This window comes from Neofelis nebulosa, chromosome 8 (assembly GCF_028018385.1).
Source record: "Neofelis nebulosa isolate mNeoNeb1 chromosome 8, mNeoNeb1.pri, whole genome shotgun sequence".
Classification (NCBI taxonomy): Eukaryota; Metazoa; Chordata; class Mammalia; order Carnivora; family Felidae; genus Neofelis; species Neofelis nebulosa.
In genome coordinates this window covers 106,320,214-106,336,678 of record NC_080789.1, presented here as the reverse complement: position 1 = coordinate 106,336,678, position 16,465 = coordinate 106,320,214, and the positions used below count along the sequence as shown (strand labels likewise).

Genomic DNA, 16,465 nt, shown 5'->3' with positions numbered 1-16,465 from the left:
AGTGTTGGTGAAGACATGGAGAAAAGAGAACCCTAGTGCACTACTGGTGGGAATGTAAACTGGTGCAGCCACCAAGGAAAACAGTATGAAGGTTGCTCAAAAAAATTAAAAATAGAAATACCATAAGATATCCATTTCTGGGTATTCACCCAAAGAAAGCAAAAAAAAAAATTCAGAAAGATATATGCACCCCTATGTTTGCTGATGCATTATTTACAGTAGCAACGATATGGGAACAACCTAAGTGTCCATCAATAGATGGATGAATATGATGTTGTATATATATTTATAATGGAATATCACTCATTCATAAAAAAGAATGAAATCTTGCCATTTGGGACAACTGGATAGACCTAGATGGTACTATGCTAAGTGAAATAAGTCAAACAGAAAAAGACAAATACCATAACAAAAAAACAAAACAAATACCAAAAACAAAACAAACAAAAAAAGAAACAGACACATAAATAAGAGAACAAACTGGTGGTTGTTAGAAGCAGGGGGAGGGATGGGGGGAGGAGGAATGGGAGAAATAGGTAAAAGTGAAAAAGAGGTACAAACTTCCAGCATAAAAGAATTAAGTCATGGGGATGAAAAGCACAGCATAGAGAATACAGTCAGTAATATTATGATAACTTTGGTGACAGACAGTAACTACACTTATTGTGGTGAGCATTTCATAATGTATATATAAAGATCAAATCATTATGTTGTCTACCTGAAACTAATATAATATTGTATGTCAACTCTACTTCAATTAAAATATATACACACACAAAGAAAAACTAATTCATAGATACAGAGAACAGATAAGTGGTTGCCAGAGTTATGGGTTGAGGATGGGTGAAGATTTTCAAAAGGTATAAACTTTCTGGGGATGTCATGTACATGAGTATAGTTAACAATACTGTAGGGTGTATTTGAAAGCTGCTAAGAGAATAGACCCTAAAAGTTCTCATTACATGAAAAAAAAACTCTGACTTTTTGCAGATGTTAACCACAGTTATTGTGATTATTTTGCAATCTATACAAATATTGAATCATTATGTTGTATACCTGAAATTAATATAATGTCATATGCCAACTAGACCTCAATAAAAACAATTTCTTTAATTAAAAAAAAAATTTAAACAATTATTGCAGAAGTCTGAAAAGATAGTAAACCAGAAATCTGAAAAGATATTAAATCAGAGTTCTATCACTCTACAATTACTCTTCTCTCAATATTTTAAACATTATGCCAAGATAAGCCTCTCCATTATAAATCTAAATATAAACTCTAATATAATCACTTTAGAAAAGAAATTCTCAATTACAATCAGGGTTTCTAAGGCTAATCTAAATTGATCTACTTACATAAGGACAGATAAAGCTCTAGGGCTTTTTAATTATGTTTTTTTCTCCCTTAAATTGAGCTATAAAGGCTATCCAAAATCACTAGGTGAAAACTTTTTTAAATGTCAACTTGGCTAGCCTAAAGTGCTTAGTTACTTAACCAAACACTAATTTAGATGTTGCTATGAAAGTTACAATTCATCTTCTAAAAATAATAATAATCAATGAATCAATCAATCTTCTAATCCATTTAAGCAAAGGAGATTATCCCAGATAATGAATAGGCATAACTGAATCCTTTGGAAGGCTCCTAAAAACAGGGCTGAGGTTTTCCTAAGAGAGAAAAAAAAAATTCTACCTGTGGACTTGGCTGAATTTTTGCCCATGCCATGGGATTTCTATCTTGATGCTGATGTTCTCTTCCTGTCACCTTGCCATCCAGATTTCAGACTTCCTTTGCCAAGTCCCACACAATCATGCAAAATAACTCCTTGCAATAAATCTTTTAAATCTCCTTGTATAAATGATATATAGAGATATACAGATATATAGATATACCCTACTAGTTCTGCCTCTGGTTGAACTCCCAATTTATATACACCACAGTTTAGAATATTAATTTAGAAGTAGTATCTCTCACACTTAATTGGGAAGGTATTTTGTATGTGCAAATATATGGGTGGCCTTACATAATCCTTTTAAAAACTGCAGTAGGTCAACAGAACAACAGTGGTACAACACTGAATCATCCTCTACAGGAGCTACTATTGTTCTACAAGAGCAATGTAGGGGACTATTCATTTTTATCTAGGTCACAAAGAAAAGGCCTAGGAATTCTTTATGATTTAATCTAAACCTTTTAACACTGGAGATCTTTACATAAATAGTAGGAAATTTGCAAAGAACACTAAGAATTTTCTCTAGTTCAATGATCATAACAGTCCACTTTTTTTTTTTTTTTTGCATTTAGAAGGTTGCTGAACACCCTTTAGAAATGAATTCTATATCCTGAATTATGTGTGGAACTACCATCACATTAAGGGGCCACTACTTAAAGGGCATGTCTGCATTGGAACAACCACATACAAGATGGGCTAAGACAATCATAATCAATAATATCTGAATCTTACCACAGAGAACACATACTTTATCCTCAAAACAATGTCCCAAGAGGTACAGTTCAACTGACCTATACTGGCTGTTCTTTAATTCTGATCAAGCAAAATTCCCAGCAAGCCTCAGCAGTAGCAAAAGCAGCAGTAGCAATTCAGTTTATTACAGAACTGTAGCCTTACATAACACTCACTTTCCCAGGAAGTCCCAAACAAACCCCCCTGACGGTGCAGGGACAGAAACCTGGCGTGGAAGGTACAAATTGCGGGAGACTGGCTTTCTGAGAAACAGCATGGCCAAGAGGGAACACACATAAAAAACACACAGAGACCAAAATCCCAATGGATTAGGACCATGATAAGACAAATCAAAAGAAATGTGAAGAAATTCAAATGATAAATTATGGGGAGACAGACACCCACATATAGGAAATAGTGGAATGGCAACACAAGAAGCAAATGGTTAGTAAGAAACACAGCAGCCACACACATGCATCTCAGTACTAAATATGGGAACAAAAGGCATAAATAATATAATCCTGACTCTCTTTGACTATTATTCAAATCTTAAACTGTATTACTGAACAAGAAATTATAAAGCCAGTAACAAAAAGTGAGTTTTAAAAACTTCCTTTTTTTGGTAGCCAAGAAACTTTGTGTCAAATCCTAAAACAAAATTACAGTGCTACCTGGCGAGAGGATAAAACTGTGTAGTGCTTTTCAACCTTTTAAGTTACATTCTGTGGAAAGCACAGATCATTCACAAATTTCTCAAAATGTGAGAAATACAGTGGATAATGAAAGCTATTTGTTGTGCTTTGAGTCTGAAATATAAATTTAATCCTATTTCTTACTCTCTTTCAAGTCACACCCATCTCCAAAAATCAGCATTAGATCCAAAAATGAATCAAAGTTTCTCCAAGCAAGCTGTCTGAAATAACAAGCAATCATTTCAATGTAGATATCTAATACAAGAAAACAAACTGAAAAATGAAACTTTATCAAGGAATTTCTTTTCTGAAATACTAAAATATTTAGTGGGAAGTCACTAATCCATCAAAAGTATTGTATTTTAAAACCTATGCAGTACTGCTGCTGATTTCAGGCCAACACAGAGCAGGGAGGCATGTATCCATGTGAGTATGTAAATGTGTGTGTGTCCTGGGCTGGTGGGGGGAAAAGTGCAGTGCAAACATGAAAAAAGGCACATAATCTCATCTTGAGACTCTAGTAATTTCTTAATTCTGACCTGAAGAATTCTATCCATTCATCTTATCCAGAACCAGAAATACAAATAGAATTAATATCAAAGTAAAAGGAATCTAGCGAGTATGCAACCAGCTATGTTATTAACACTTTCAGTATAGTGAAGAAAAATTGTGAGGATTAAACTTTATTGTTTTGGTTTCTTGAAACTCAAAATTCTATGGGTACAGAATAGGAGAAAAATTAATTCTAGGGGAGTATTAAGTCTACCAGTCACCCATAAATTTTAAACTTAATACAATTTATGAAAGTTGTCTCAGATTTCCCAACCTTCAAGAACATGAAAATAAAATATTCCTAGAAATCAGCTCCAAGAAGCTACAGAGGTTAGTGACTTCACTCTGTCACTGTCATCCCTGACTATTTAAAAGAACATGGGTGGTTAATGAAGTTTTACTAGAAGAACTGCTTCTATGTACGTGTAAATTTATGTTAAATACATGCTGTAAAAGAAGAGGTCAAAAAACAAATACTTAATCTTTAATATAAAACACTCTAATTAGAGGGAGAAATAAAAGAGCTGTCTAGCTAGATCTATAAGCACAGCTCATTTTAAAGAATTCATCTACTTTACTATGTAGATAAAGTAATTAAAAAGCAAGTAGCTATTTGTACTCTACTGATTAGCCAGTAGAAAACTCAATTTCTCAATCAATGAATACTTCCTCACTTTCCAATTAATGATGTTGATGTCCAGAGCTTCCTAATATATTTCCATCCTATGTCACCTTTTAGATGTTGCAGCAATGAATTTACAATGACTTATAATAAAAAGTAGAATAAAAAAATAACATAAGCACTCAAGAACCTAAATTCCAAGAGGCAGATACACTGAAAAAGTACACCCCCAAAAGTATACAGTTTTAAAAACATACTTTAATATTTCTAACATAGAGAGTCCACCATTCAGCTTCCCTTTCCTTACCTTTCCAACTCTGCAATCTTCTTATCTTTGTCATTCTTCTCATTTTCCACTTCTTTCAAGATTTCCAAGAGGCGGTCAACTTCTGCCTGGGCCTTGCTAGATTCATCTTTGTACCTGGCAGTCTCTCTCTCCAATTGCTGTATTCGGTCATTCATCTCTGGACTGGCTCTGGCTTCCAATGTTGCCTCATGTGCCTACAAAGAAAAGTGTTCAAATTCCATGATTCACATATAGTGGCAGTGAACACTACAGTTCCAAAGCACTATCTACATTTCAAATTATTTATTTTTTTAATGTTTATTTTTCAGAGACAGAGCGTGAGCCGGGGAGGGGCAGAGGGAGAGGGAGACACAGAATCTGAAGCAGGCTCCAGGCTCTGAGTTGTCAGCACAGAGCCCAACACGGGGTCTCAAACTCATGAACTGGGAGGTCATGACCTGAGCCAGAGTCAGACACTTAACTGACTGAGCCACCCAGGCACCCCTACATTCCAATTTAAACATAGTATTATCAAATATCTAATAGCTCATCTTCAATTTATAAAGTTTTTCTCTGCTTAAATATTATATAAATAAAATATTAGTAATAAGTTGAGAAATAATTATCATGAATTTCAAACAGGTTTGGGTTTATATGTACTACTGTACATCTCTGAATATTTATTAGGCCAAAAGTCATCATAAGACAAGAGATTTTTCTGAGTCTAGTGATACAAACAAGGCATTAGACTACTATTGACCTCTCCAAGATAATCTCTCCAATCTCTCAAAAAGGCATCACCAGAGATCCACTGCTGATGTTACTATAACCACTGCCAATGCTGAGATCAAATTCGCACTTGACCCTTACTTTCCTTCCCTTTTCCTATATACTGCTTTATCAAACATGTATGAATCACATAGAGCATACAGAATCACATAGATTCTGCAGATGAAATACTTCCATGAAAATGAAGTTAGGTTAAGAAAATGGCTATCCACACATAGGTACCTTCCTAAGGCAAGAATTCAGGGTTTTACAAAGTAACATGGAACAAGCAAAGTTAGAAGTCAACGATCACCTTCAGAACCAAGAAGAAAATTTTTATTCAGAATCCTGTTGCAAATGCCAACTAGTAACTCCAATGCATTTTGGAATGCAAAGCAATTTCAATAATTAAAAACTAATTATCAAGTCTTCAATTTTCCTTCTGAATATGTATAATGTATTTAATGAAAAGGTCATGGTGAAGATGTTTCATTTTCCCTTATTTAACAGACAATAGAATATACTCAGTTCTTTAAAAAGGTTTGAAAAAATACTAAAGGAGTAAATATATGTTGTTAAGAAATAATGTGGAAAGTTCTGAAAACTAACTTGAGAAATGTTTCCACAAATTGGGCTAAATGCTTTGTCAAAGCAAAAGCTGTACTTCTAAGATTAAAATCCTGCAATAATTTTTGTTTCAGGTGTAACCAGTTTTAAAAATCCAGTTACTAACAGTGGCCTTTAAAAAAGAGTCCACTGGAGTACTTGGGTGGCTCAGTCAGTTAAGTGTCCGACTTTGGCTCAGGTCATGATCTCACCGTTCATGAGTTTGAACCCCATGTCGGGCTCTGTGCTGACAGCTTGGAGCCTTGGAACATGCTTCAGATTCTGTCTCTGTCACTCTCTGCTCCTCCCTTGCTTGCGTTCTTTCTCAAAAATAAACAAACACTAAAAAAAACCAAAAATGTTCACTGGAAGATGTATTTTAATGTGTTAGCAAAATTCTACCTTAAACTAGTGGTGTTAAAAGCCACAAGACAAAATCTAGCATAAAGATAGGTAGGGCGCCTGGGTGGCTCAGTTGGTTAGGTATCTAGCTCTTGATTTCAGCTCAGGTCATGATCTCACGGTTTGTGGGAATGAGCCCCTTGTGGGGCTCGGCACTGACAGCACAGAGCTTGCTTGGGATTCTCTCTCTCCCTCTCTCCCCGTCCCCTGTTCACACTGTGCTCTCTCTCAAAATAAATAAGCATTTATAAATAAACAAATAAATAAAATGAAAAGAAAGGAGGAAAGAGAGGCAACTCCGAATCAATTAATCATTAAGAATAAAACAAGGCAATGGGGACACCTGAGTGGCTCAGTCAGTTGAGCGTCCGACTTGGGCTTAGGTCATGATCTCATTGTTGACAAGTTCGAGCCCCCTGTCAGGCTCTGTGCTGACAGCTCAGAGCCTGGAGCCTGCTTCGGATTCTGTGTCTCCCTCTCTCTGCCCCTCCCCCACTCATGCTAGGTCTCTCTTGTCTCAAAAATAAACAAAAAAAACCAAAAAAAACAAAAAAAGAAAACTAGGCAAAAGCAGCAGAAATGCAAACACATCTCAAAGCAGGGCGGGGGGGGGGGGGGGGGAGGGATTTTGATCTCAGAAACTTTTCCACTTTGTATTCACTCCAAATCTATACTTTCTATGCTTTAGAAAGGAGTCATTTTAGAAAGTCTATAGAATTCCTACTTGAGGAAGGGAGAAGGTCTTGTGCATTCACTTTTTTTTTAGAGTAGTAAAAAAACCTCTCATACAAAATACAGAAAAAAACATCTACCTAGGCTTTATGGCACTACTCTGTCATGTCACTTACTGGTCTGAATGGGTGGCTTAAAACTATTTTCAGGACCGAAAAGGAAGAAGAGTCAGGAAGAAAAGAAGAGAAAAAGGTAGAATGAAATGGTATAAGAATAGAACAAGCAAGAGAAAAAAAAGTAAAAGGTTAAAAAATATAATTTAAAAAATTAACAATAAAAAAATTCCCTAGGAAGAGAGATTTCTTCCCAGAGGAGAAAAAAAAAAAGAAGTTAGCACTTTTTACAATTCTGATAATTCAGAAGTTGAATTTCAAGACTGTTCTTAATAATTTTAAGGTCATTATCTCATGCTGAAGACATAAAATACCCAAATTCCTATCTAGGATATAAATTCCTAAGCTAGAAGTAAAAAATGTCTTGAATTTATCATTATCTCAAGATTAGTTCCCTTCTACTACAAACAAAATAGAGAAATTTCTTTGAAAATTTCAATAATAATCAGAGCCTTATGAATAAATATAAGTTAGAACTCCAACCTTATGTCACTTACGGTTTTTAGCAAGAAAATGTGCCAAATATCACTTCATATCAACCTACAAATAAATGTGGGTTCATTTCTGAATTTTCTATTCTGTTCCAGAGCATGAATGGAAGTGGAGCAGAGAGAGAGAGAAGGAGACATGGAATCCAAAGCAGGCTCCAGGCTCTGAGCTGTCTGCACAGAGTCCCACGTGGGGCTTGAACCCATGAACCATAAGATCATGACCTGAGCCAAAGTCAGACACTTAACCAACTGAGCCACCCAAGCACCCTTCAGAAAATAGATTTTAAAAGTTTCCACAACCGGGGTGCCTAGGTGGCTCAGTCGGTTAAGTGTCCAACTTCAGCTCAGGTTGTGATCTCACGGTTCATGAGTTTGACCCCCACATCAGGCTCCCTGCTGTCAGCATAGAACCAGCTTCAGATCCTCTGTCCTCTCTTTCTCTGCCCCTCCCCCTTTTGAGAGCACTCATGCACACTCTCTCTCAAAAATAAACAAACATTTAAAAAAGTTCCCACAACCAAAAAATAAAATAAGCTGTATCTATGTAAAAAAATAAAAATAAACCTACTAGTAAGCTATAAAACAACAACAAAACATTAACACAAAAGACAAAGATAACAAAATCCTAGGCCTAATAAGCTACTAAGAAGAATTAAAACTGTAGCAAATTAAAAAAAATATTTATATGACAATATTTGGTTCTATTTATTTTAGATCAAATTGACATATTAGTTTCAGGCATACACTGCAATGATTTGACTATGTACAGCGTATTGTGAAATGGTCACAATGTACCTAATTAACATCTATTACCACAAACTTACAAATAATTTTCTTCTTGTGATGAGAACTTTTAAGATCTACTTGCTCTCAACAACTTTCAAATATACAAAAAAGTATTATTAACTACAGTCACCATGTTGCACATTACATCTTCAGGACTTATTTATTTTGTAACTGTAGGTTTTTACCTTTTGAATCCCTTCCCCATTTCACCTATACACCACCACTTCCCACCCCCGGCAACCACCAATCTGTTCTCTGTATCTATGGGTTCAGGTTTTTGTTTTTGTTTTTACATTCCACATGTAAGTGATATCATGTGGTATTTGTCTCTCTCTATTTCACTGCTCTGCTTTTAAAATGTGCAAGGGAAGTATTTATTACGAGAATGAGATAAAAATTGTTCTGAGTCTTACATTTTATTGCCTAACTCTTATCTCAATCGTACATTGGAAATACTCATTTACTCTAAGACATATTTTAAAGTCAAAATTGTCTTTTTTTCCTTTCTTGAGAAGTAATTTCCAACGTAAATTAATGACTTTAGAAACACTGACAATATATAAAACATTCAAGTTCATCTGACATCTAGTAGAACTAAAAAATCTACATAAGACATGTATACTGTTAACTCAGACTTCTGTGATATACTCTCAAATCCCCTGGGAGAGGTAACCTACTGATTTCATAAATATTTATGTATTAATTAATAAAACTAAATCTGATTCCCAAATATAGGCAATAATTGTATTTTTATTGCAGGTTTATTTTAGATGTTATTCTAAATGGCGAAACTCACATATATATCTTCATAAAACAAGAATGAGTAAGTCTGTTCTATATGGAAAACTGCTATAAATTCAGCTCCAACATGTAAAACACTTGGAAGTCACCACTACCATTCTTAAAATAAGAAAAAACTAAAAAACTGAATATGAGTTACTTTTCTTGGACCTATCAGAGAACTGAGGGCAAAGGGCAAACTACAACTCCAAAATCAAGAGACACAGGCAAATCCAGGGGGTCACAGTTGGGATCTACTTACCCGGAGCAAAGCTGCTGGCAGAAACACTTCAATTGGTAACTTTGAGGAAATACTAGAGGCTGAGTGTGGACAAGCATGAGAGTGAGAAAGCCCTAGAAGCTGCAGTTTCAGGGCAGACCCACACTCTTTCACAGTCTTTACCCCCAGGAACCTCACCAAGTTCTCACAGTGAAGAGCTCGCAAAAATCCCCTTGTGGTTCTGGTAAGGGTGTGGAGGGGTAATAAATGCCCAAAGCATACTCTACCCAAAGGCAGACTCTCCAGGAGCAAAGATTTTAACAGAGTTTTATCCCACCTGGCAGATGGGCATTCCTCCCATTCTAGCCCCCTTTAGCTGAGGGGGAAAACCTTAGTGAAGGTCACAGCGAGGGACAGAGACTCATAAAAGACCAAGACTTAATCATCAGATTATAGAAAGTTTATCTTTTCCCACATCTTACCACCACAACAATAGGGTTCTCGTATGATAACAAAGGGTAACAGCTGAAAGAGCTACAAGATGCAGACTCTCTGAAGACAGAAGCACAAAGTCAACAGAGACAAGGACACTTAGAGGAAACTGAAGCCTCTGACACCTACAGCTACAGCAAATATTAAATACAGCTCAGCTTCTAGCCAGATTAAAACCTCACACATAAGCCTATTTACCTCAGTTTCTGCTACCTGATACAACATATCTGGCTTTCAACAAAAAAATTACAAGGTGTGATAAAAGACAAGAAAAGACACAGTCTGAAGAGATACAGTAAGCATCAAAATCAGACTCACATATTTGACAGAAATGTTGGAATTAATCAGACAGGGAATTTAAGACAACTGATGAAAAGTTAAGGTCCCTAATGGGAAAAGAGACAATATTCAAGAACAAATGGGTGATATAATCAGAGAGGTGAACACTTTAAGAGTCAAAAGGAAATTCTAGGTATAAAAAACCTGTAAGAGAAATTAATGCCTTTGATGGACTCATTAGTAGGCTGGATTTGGCTGAAGAAAGAATCCGTAAGCATAAAGACAAGTCAATAGAAACTTCCCAAAACAAAAAGATTTTTAAAAATGAAATAAATAAATTAACAACCAGTGGAGAACATCCAGGAACTACAGAGTAATTTCAAAGGTGAAACATATAGATAATTGGAATACCAAAAGGAAAAAAAGAAATATATTAAGGGCACCTGGGTGGCTCAGTCGGTTAAATGTCCGACTTTGGCTCAGGTCATGATCTCACGGCTCATATGAATTCAGGCCCCACATGGGGCTCTGTGCTGACAGCTCAGAGCCTGGAGCCTGCTTTGCATTCTGTGTCTCCCTGTCTCTCTGCCTCTCCCCTGCTCACTCGCTCTCTCTCTCTAAAAACTGAACATTTAAAAAAATATTTTAAGTAATTATGGCTGAGAATTTTCCAAAATTAATGACATGCACCAAATCAGGAAGCTCAGAACACCAGGCAATATAAATACTCAGCATCTAGATGTAAGCACATCATATTAAAACTGTAGAAAATGAAAGACAAAGAAAAAAGGTTAAAAGAAGTCAGAGGGGGAAAAAACACCTCACCAGCAGAGTAACAATGTTAAGAACTACAGTAGACTTCTCATCAGAAATCATGTAAGAAGACAACAGAGTGAAACCTTTAAAGTGTTAGGAAAAAAGCCCACCAACCTAGAATTCTATAACCATTTTTAATATCTTTCAAAAGTGAACAAGAAATAAAGACTTTCTTAGACAAATAAAAACTGAGAAGTTCACAGCCAGTAGACTTACCCTGCAAAAATATATTAAAAGAAGTGCTTCATGCAGAAGGAAAATTATATAGGTCAGAAACTCACATATACATATAGAAAGAAAGAGAACTGAAGAAAGAATAAAGCTAAAATTTCACCTTTTATTATTTTTATTCTTCATCTAAAAGGTAATGATTTTAAAGTAAGGATAGTAATGTATTGGGGTGATTATCACATATGGATAAATGAAATGAATGATAACAATGTCATCAGTGAAGGGAAGAAGGAATTGGGAGGATTCTGTTGTATGGTACCTGCATGACACAAAGTGGGATAACATTTTCTGAAAGTGAACTTTGATTAAAAATGTTTACTGTGTGATTTTTTTGATAGGACACCAAAAACACAGGCAACAAAAGCAAAAATAGAAGTAAAAAGCTTCCATATGAAAGTAAAAAGTAAAAAGCTCCATCAAAGTAAAAAGCTTCTATAAGAAAACTATCAACAAAATGAAAAGACAACTTACAGAATAGGAGAAAACATTTTCAAAACTTATAGCTGACATATTCAAAATAAGTAAGGAACTCACACAACTTAATAGCACAAACACAAATAATCCCATTAAAATGGGTGAAAGACTTGAATAGATAGTTCTTCCAAAGAAGAGAGAAGACAAACTATGGCCACCAGGTACATGAAAAGTAGCTGAACATCACTAGCCATCAAGGAAATGCAAATCAAAATCACAGTGAGATAACACATAACACTTGTTAGAATGGCTATCATCAAAAAGACTAGAAATGAGAGTTGCCAAGACTATGGAGAAAAGGGAACCCCTGTACCCCACTGATGGGAATGCAGATTCATACAACCATTATGGAAAACAGTACAAAGCTTTCTCAGAAATTCTTAAATGGAGCTACTATATGATCCAGCAATCCCATCCCTGGATATATATCCAAAAGAAATGAAATCAGTATCTCAAAGAGATATCTACACTCTCATGTTCACTGTAGCATTACTCACAAGAGCCAAGATAAGGAAAGAATCTAAGTATCCATCAACAGATGAATGGATAAAGGAAATATGTGTCTCTGTGTGTGCATATACTATATATATGTATATGATACATATATATCATATATATCATAAATATTATTTAATCATAAAAAAATTATTTAATCATAAAAATAAGGAAATCCTGCCATTTGTGACAATATGGATGAACCTGGAGGGCATTATGCTAAGTGAAACAAGCTAGACACAGAAAGACAAATACTGTATGATCTCACTTATACGTAAAATCTAAAAAAGGTGAACTCATAGAAGCAAACTAGAATGGTAGTTGTCAGGAGCTAGAGGGTAGAGAAATGAGGAGGTGTTGTCTACGGCCATACCACCCTGAACGTACCTGATCTCGTCTGATCTTGGAAGCTAAGCAGGGTCGGGCCTGGTTAGTACTTGGATGGGAGAAATGAGGAGGTGTTGATCAAAGGTTACAAACTTTCAGTTTTGAGTAAATTCTGAGGATCTAATGTATAGAATAGTGACTATACTAATAATACTGTATTATATACTTGAAATTTGCTAAGAGATCATATTTTAAAAGCACTCTCACCACAAAAAAATAAAATAATAACTATGTGAGGTGATAAATGTGTTAACTAGCTTGACTGTGGTAACCATTTTGCAATGTATACATAAATCATCATGTAAACCTTAAATACATACAATTTTTATTTGTTAATTATATCTCAATAAAGTTGGGAAATAAGTAAAAAATGCATACTGCAAACTCTAGGGCAATCACCTGAAAAAACTGAAGAAATACAACTGATATGCTTAAAGGGGCAAGAAAAATGAATTATATAAAATGCTCAATTAAAACCAGAGAAGGTAGGAAAAGAGATGAGAAAAGGCAAAAAACAAACAAAACAAATAAAAACTATACAAATAACCTCCTTGTTGGACTTGGGAACTGTGGAAGCAGTTTAAAAGGAAAATATCAGTAATGAACTAAAATGAAAAGAAACAATGATCCAGAATGAAACAAAGAAAAATATGAAAAGAAAAATGGCCATTACTAAAACAGATAATAAATCAAAGTAGAGGAAAGCCATCAGCCTCCTCTACCCAAAGATAACTTTATTTTTTCTCATAAACCTACAGATAGAGCCTAAGATATAAGAGGCCATGATAACAAGAAGATTAAAAGTAGACAAATAGAAAATGTGGGATTGTCACAAACAGGGGAGTTTAGAATATTAATGAATAACATTACTCTTGATAGTTCCTGCTCTGTTTTATAACTCTGAATACATGTAACAGCTTCACCTTTGATTTTCAGGTATTAAATAGAAAATTATTTCCACCTTTCCAGTGAAGAAAAAAAGCCAACTATCAAATGTGAATTGGTTATAATCGGAGTCCATAATCTCACAAATAGTTATTTTCCTACTTATTCAAAAGTAACTATAAGATACTGGATTTTCTTCCTCTCTTTAGCTTAAAAATGTGATTTTGCTTTAGACATACTCTACATGAAATATTCATTATAAGGATGTCATGTTGAATACACCCAATATATAGAAAGAGAACATAACTTAGTCTTGGGGAGCCTGGGGAGCTCCATCAGTTTAGCATCTGACTCTTGATTTTGGCTCAGGTCATGATCTCATAGTTCGTGAGATCCATGGTGACATATTGACAGTGAGGATTCTCTCCCTCCCTCTCTCTCTGCCTTTACCCCACTCGCACACGTGTGTGTATACACGCTCGTCACTCACTCTCAAAATAAATAAACTTTAAAAACAAAAAACATCTTAAAGTCTCAAGACTAGGCTGTACCTGTTTTCATTAGTCATCATATGAATTGGACCCAGTTAATTTCACTGCTCAAAAGTCACAGTTCCAATAACTCACAGAGTTGACAGCTCAGAGATTATAAATACGAAAGTGTTTTGAAACCTACAAACTGCCATATAAATCTTAGAAATAAATCAGAGAAATGGACAATAAATATCTATATCAATCCTAATACTCGCCCCTATGGGTGACTATCACTGCTAAATTATCTCCTAGGAAGCTCGATGCTAATAGAAGAAAAATACCAGATAAATTAAGATTTTTACATTGTGGTCTTATATTTTACTCTTCCTCTGAACTGTCAATTTTCTAAGAATTTGAGGATTTTCAGTAGTAAAATAAAACAGGGTAAATACACTAAGAGAACTGATGAAGGTATAAATGACATGTTGAACTCTAGGGGATTATTACATCATTGGTAATTTATTACATATGAACCCTGTAGAGCTTTCTACTATGTTCTTATTTAAGCAAAGTAAGAAAGTATAAAAATTTTCTTTAACCTTTTTCAACTGTGATTCCATTTTCAGACACTCCTCCTTCTTCTGTTCTAAAGCAATCTCCAGTGTCTTAAGTCGTGAATCCTTTTTCAGTCCTGAGGAAGCCAGGGAAGAAGCATGCTCTTTCAGATCCAAAAGTGAAGCCTAAAAAGAGCAATACACATCTAGAATAAATACTAATTACAAACAAAACGGAAATAAAATTTTTTAAATTTATTATCTTGGTGGCTTATATTTTCTGTTCATTATTATATACTGAAGTTTCCATTTCAAGAACATTCATGAAATATAAAACAATGTTAGCCTCAGCTTTCAAGTCCCAACTAAAATAAGTTGAATTCCCAAGAAATACCAATTGAATTGTGATTTAAGAGTTCTATCGGGGTGCCTGGGTGGGTCAGTAGGATGGGCCTCTGACTTCAGCTCAGGTCATGATCTCACATGGGTTCGAGCCCTATGTTGGGCTCAGTGCTGACGGCTCAGAGCCTGGAGCCTGCTTCAGATTCTGTGTCTCCCCCTCTCTCTGCCCCTCCCCTACTCATGCGCGCGCGCGCGCTCTCTCTCTCTCTCTCTCTCTCTCCTTCAAAAAAAATAATAAACATTCAAAAAAAAATTAAAAGAGGGGCGCCTGGGTGGCTCAGTTGGTTGAGCGTCCGACTTCAGCTCAGGTCATGATCTCAGTTTGTGGGCTTGAGCCCCACGTCGGGCTCTGTGCTGACAGCTCAGAGCTTGGTGCCTGCTTCAGATTCTGTGTCTCCCTCTCTCTCTCTGCCTCTCCCCCTGCTTGCACTCTCTCTCTCTCTCTCCCCCTCTCAAAAATAAATAAACATTAAAAAAATGTTTTTTAATTTAAAAGAGTTCTATCAATACATATCCATTCCCACAAAATAAATGGAAGGAGACTGAGCTTTGTGAATAAAGTAGTCACTAGTAGTAGGAGTCACTACTAGTTACTGTGGTAGCTACACCAACATAAATATAAAACACTTTTCCCTTTTAGAAGGGAAGTTCCACTAGAAATAAAAATTACCATAAATTTTTTATGGTAAATTTATTTTTGGGAGAGAGAGAGAGAGAACGAGTGGGAGAGGGACAGAGAGAGATGGAGACACAGAATCTGAAGCAGGCTCCACGCTCTGAGCTGTCAGCACAGAGCCCAATGCAGGGCTCAAACCCACGAACAACGAGATCATGACCTGAGCCGAAGTCAAACACTTAATTGACTGAGCCACCCAGGCACCCCACCATAAATTTTCTTAAAAGATATAAGAAAGAAAACCCAAGAATGTTTCTAAAGCTCATGTATTATTACATGATCATAAGGCATTAGGTATTTCTACTATTTAGGTCACATTAACAGGATCCTCCCAAAGCAAGGCTACTAACTCACCCAACTGGTCAGCAATCATTTAAGATTTCTCTGCCAATATTGAGATGTACCTAAGAGGTACCATAGGGGTGCCTGGTGGTTCAGTCACTTGGCCATCTGACTCTTGATTTCAGCTTAGGTCATGATCCCAGGGTTGTGGGATTGAGCCCTGTATCAGACTCCATGTTAAGTGTAGACCCTGATTAAGATTTTCTCCCTCTCTCCCTCTGCCCATCTCTCCAACTCCTGTGCTCTAAAATAAAATTAAAAATTAAAAAAAAAATTTTTAAGAGCTATTGTAAATAAGTTATCCTCCATTTGCATATTCTTTTCATCTATCACCTTTCTTACCATTAGCACAGTATTTTTCCATGTGTAACTGCTTCAGTTTTTTAGAATCTATAAAAATGTCATTAGCATGTAAGAAACCAACTCATAACATATTGAAAGAGA

General features: G+C 35.7%; 1 protein-coding gene across 13 annotated transcripts in view; it reads right to left on the bottom strand.

The window, feature by feature from the left end:
* The window catches only part of ERC1 (ELKS/RAB6-interacting/CAST family member 1), a 515,043-nt gene that overhangs the window by 323,608 nt on the left and 174,970 nt on the right, over positions 1–16,465 (bottom strand). For all 13 annotated transcript variants that reach the window (XM_058744143.1, XM_058744141.1, XM_058744150.1 and 10 more), the window contains 2 exons: positions 14,647–14,787; positions 4,639–4,832 (listed from right to left, as the gene is read on the bottom strand). In XM_058744143.1, the coding sequence (XP_058600126.1) occupies positions 4,639–4,832; positions 14,647–14,787 (335 nt within the window). The remainder of the gene's footprint in view (positions 1–4,638; positions 4,833–14,646; positions 14,788–16,465) is intronic.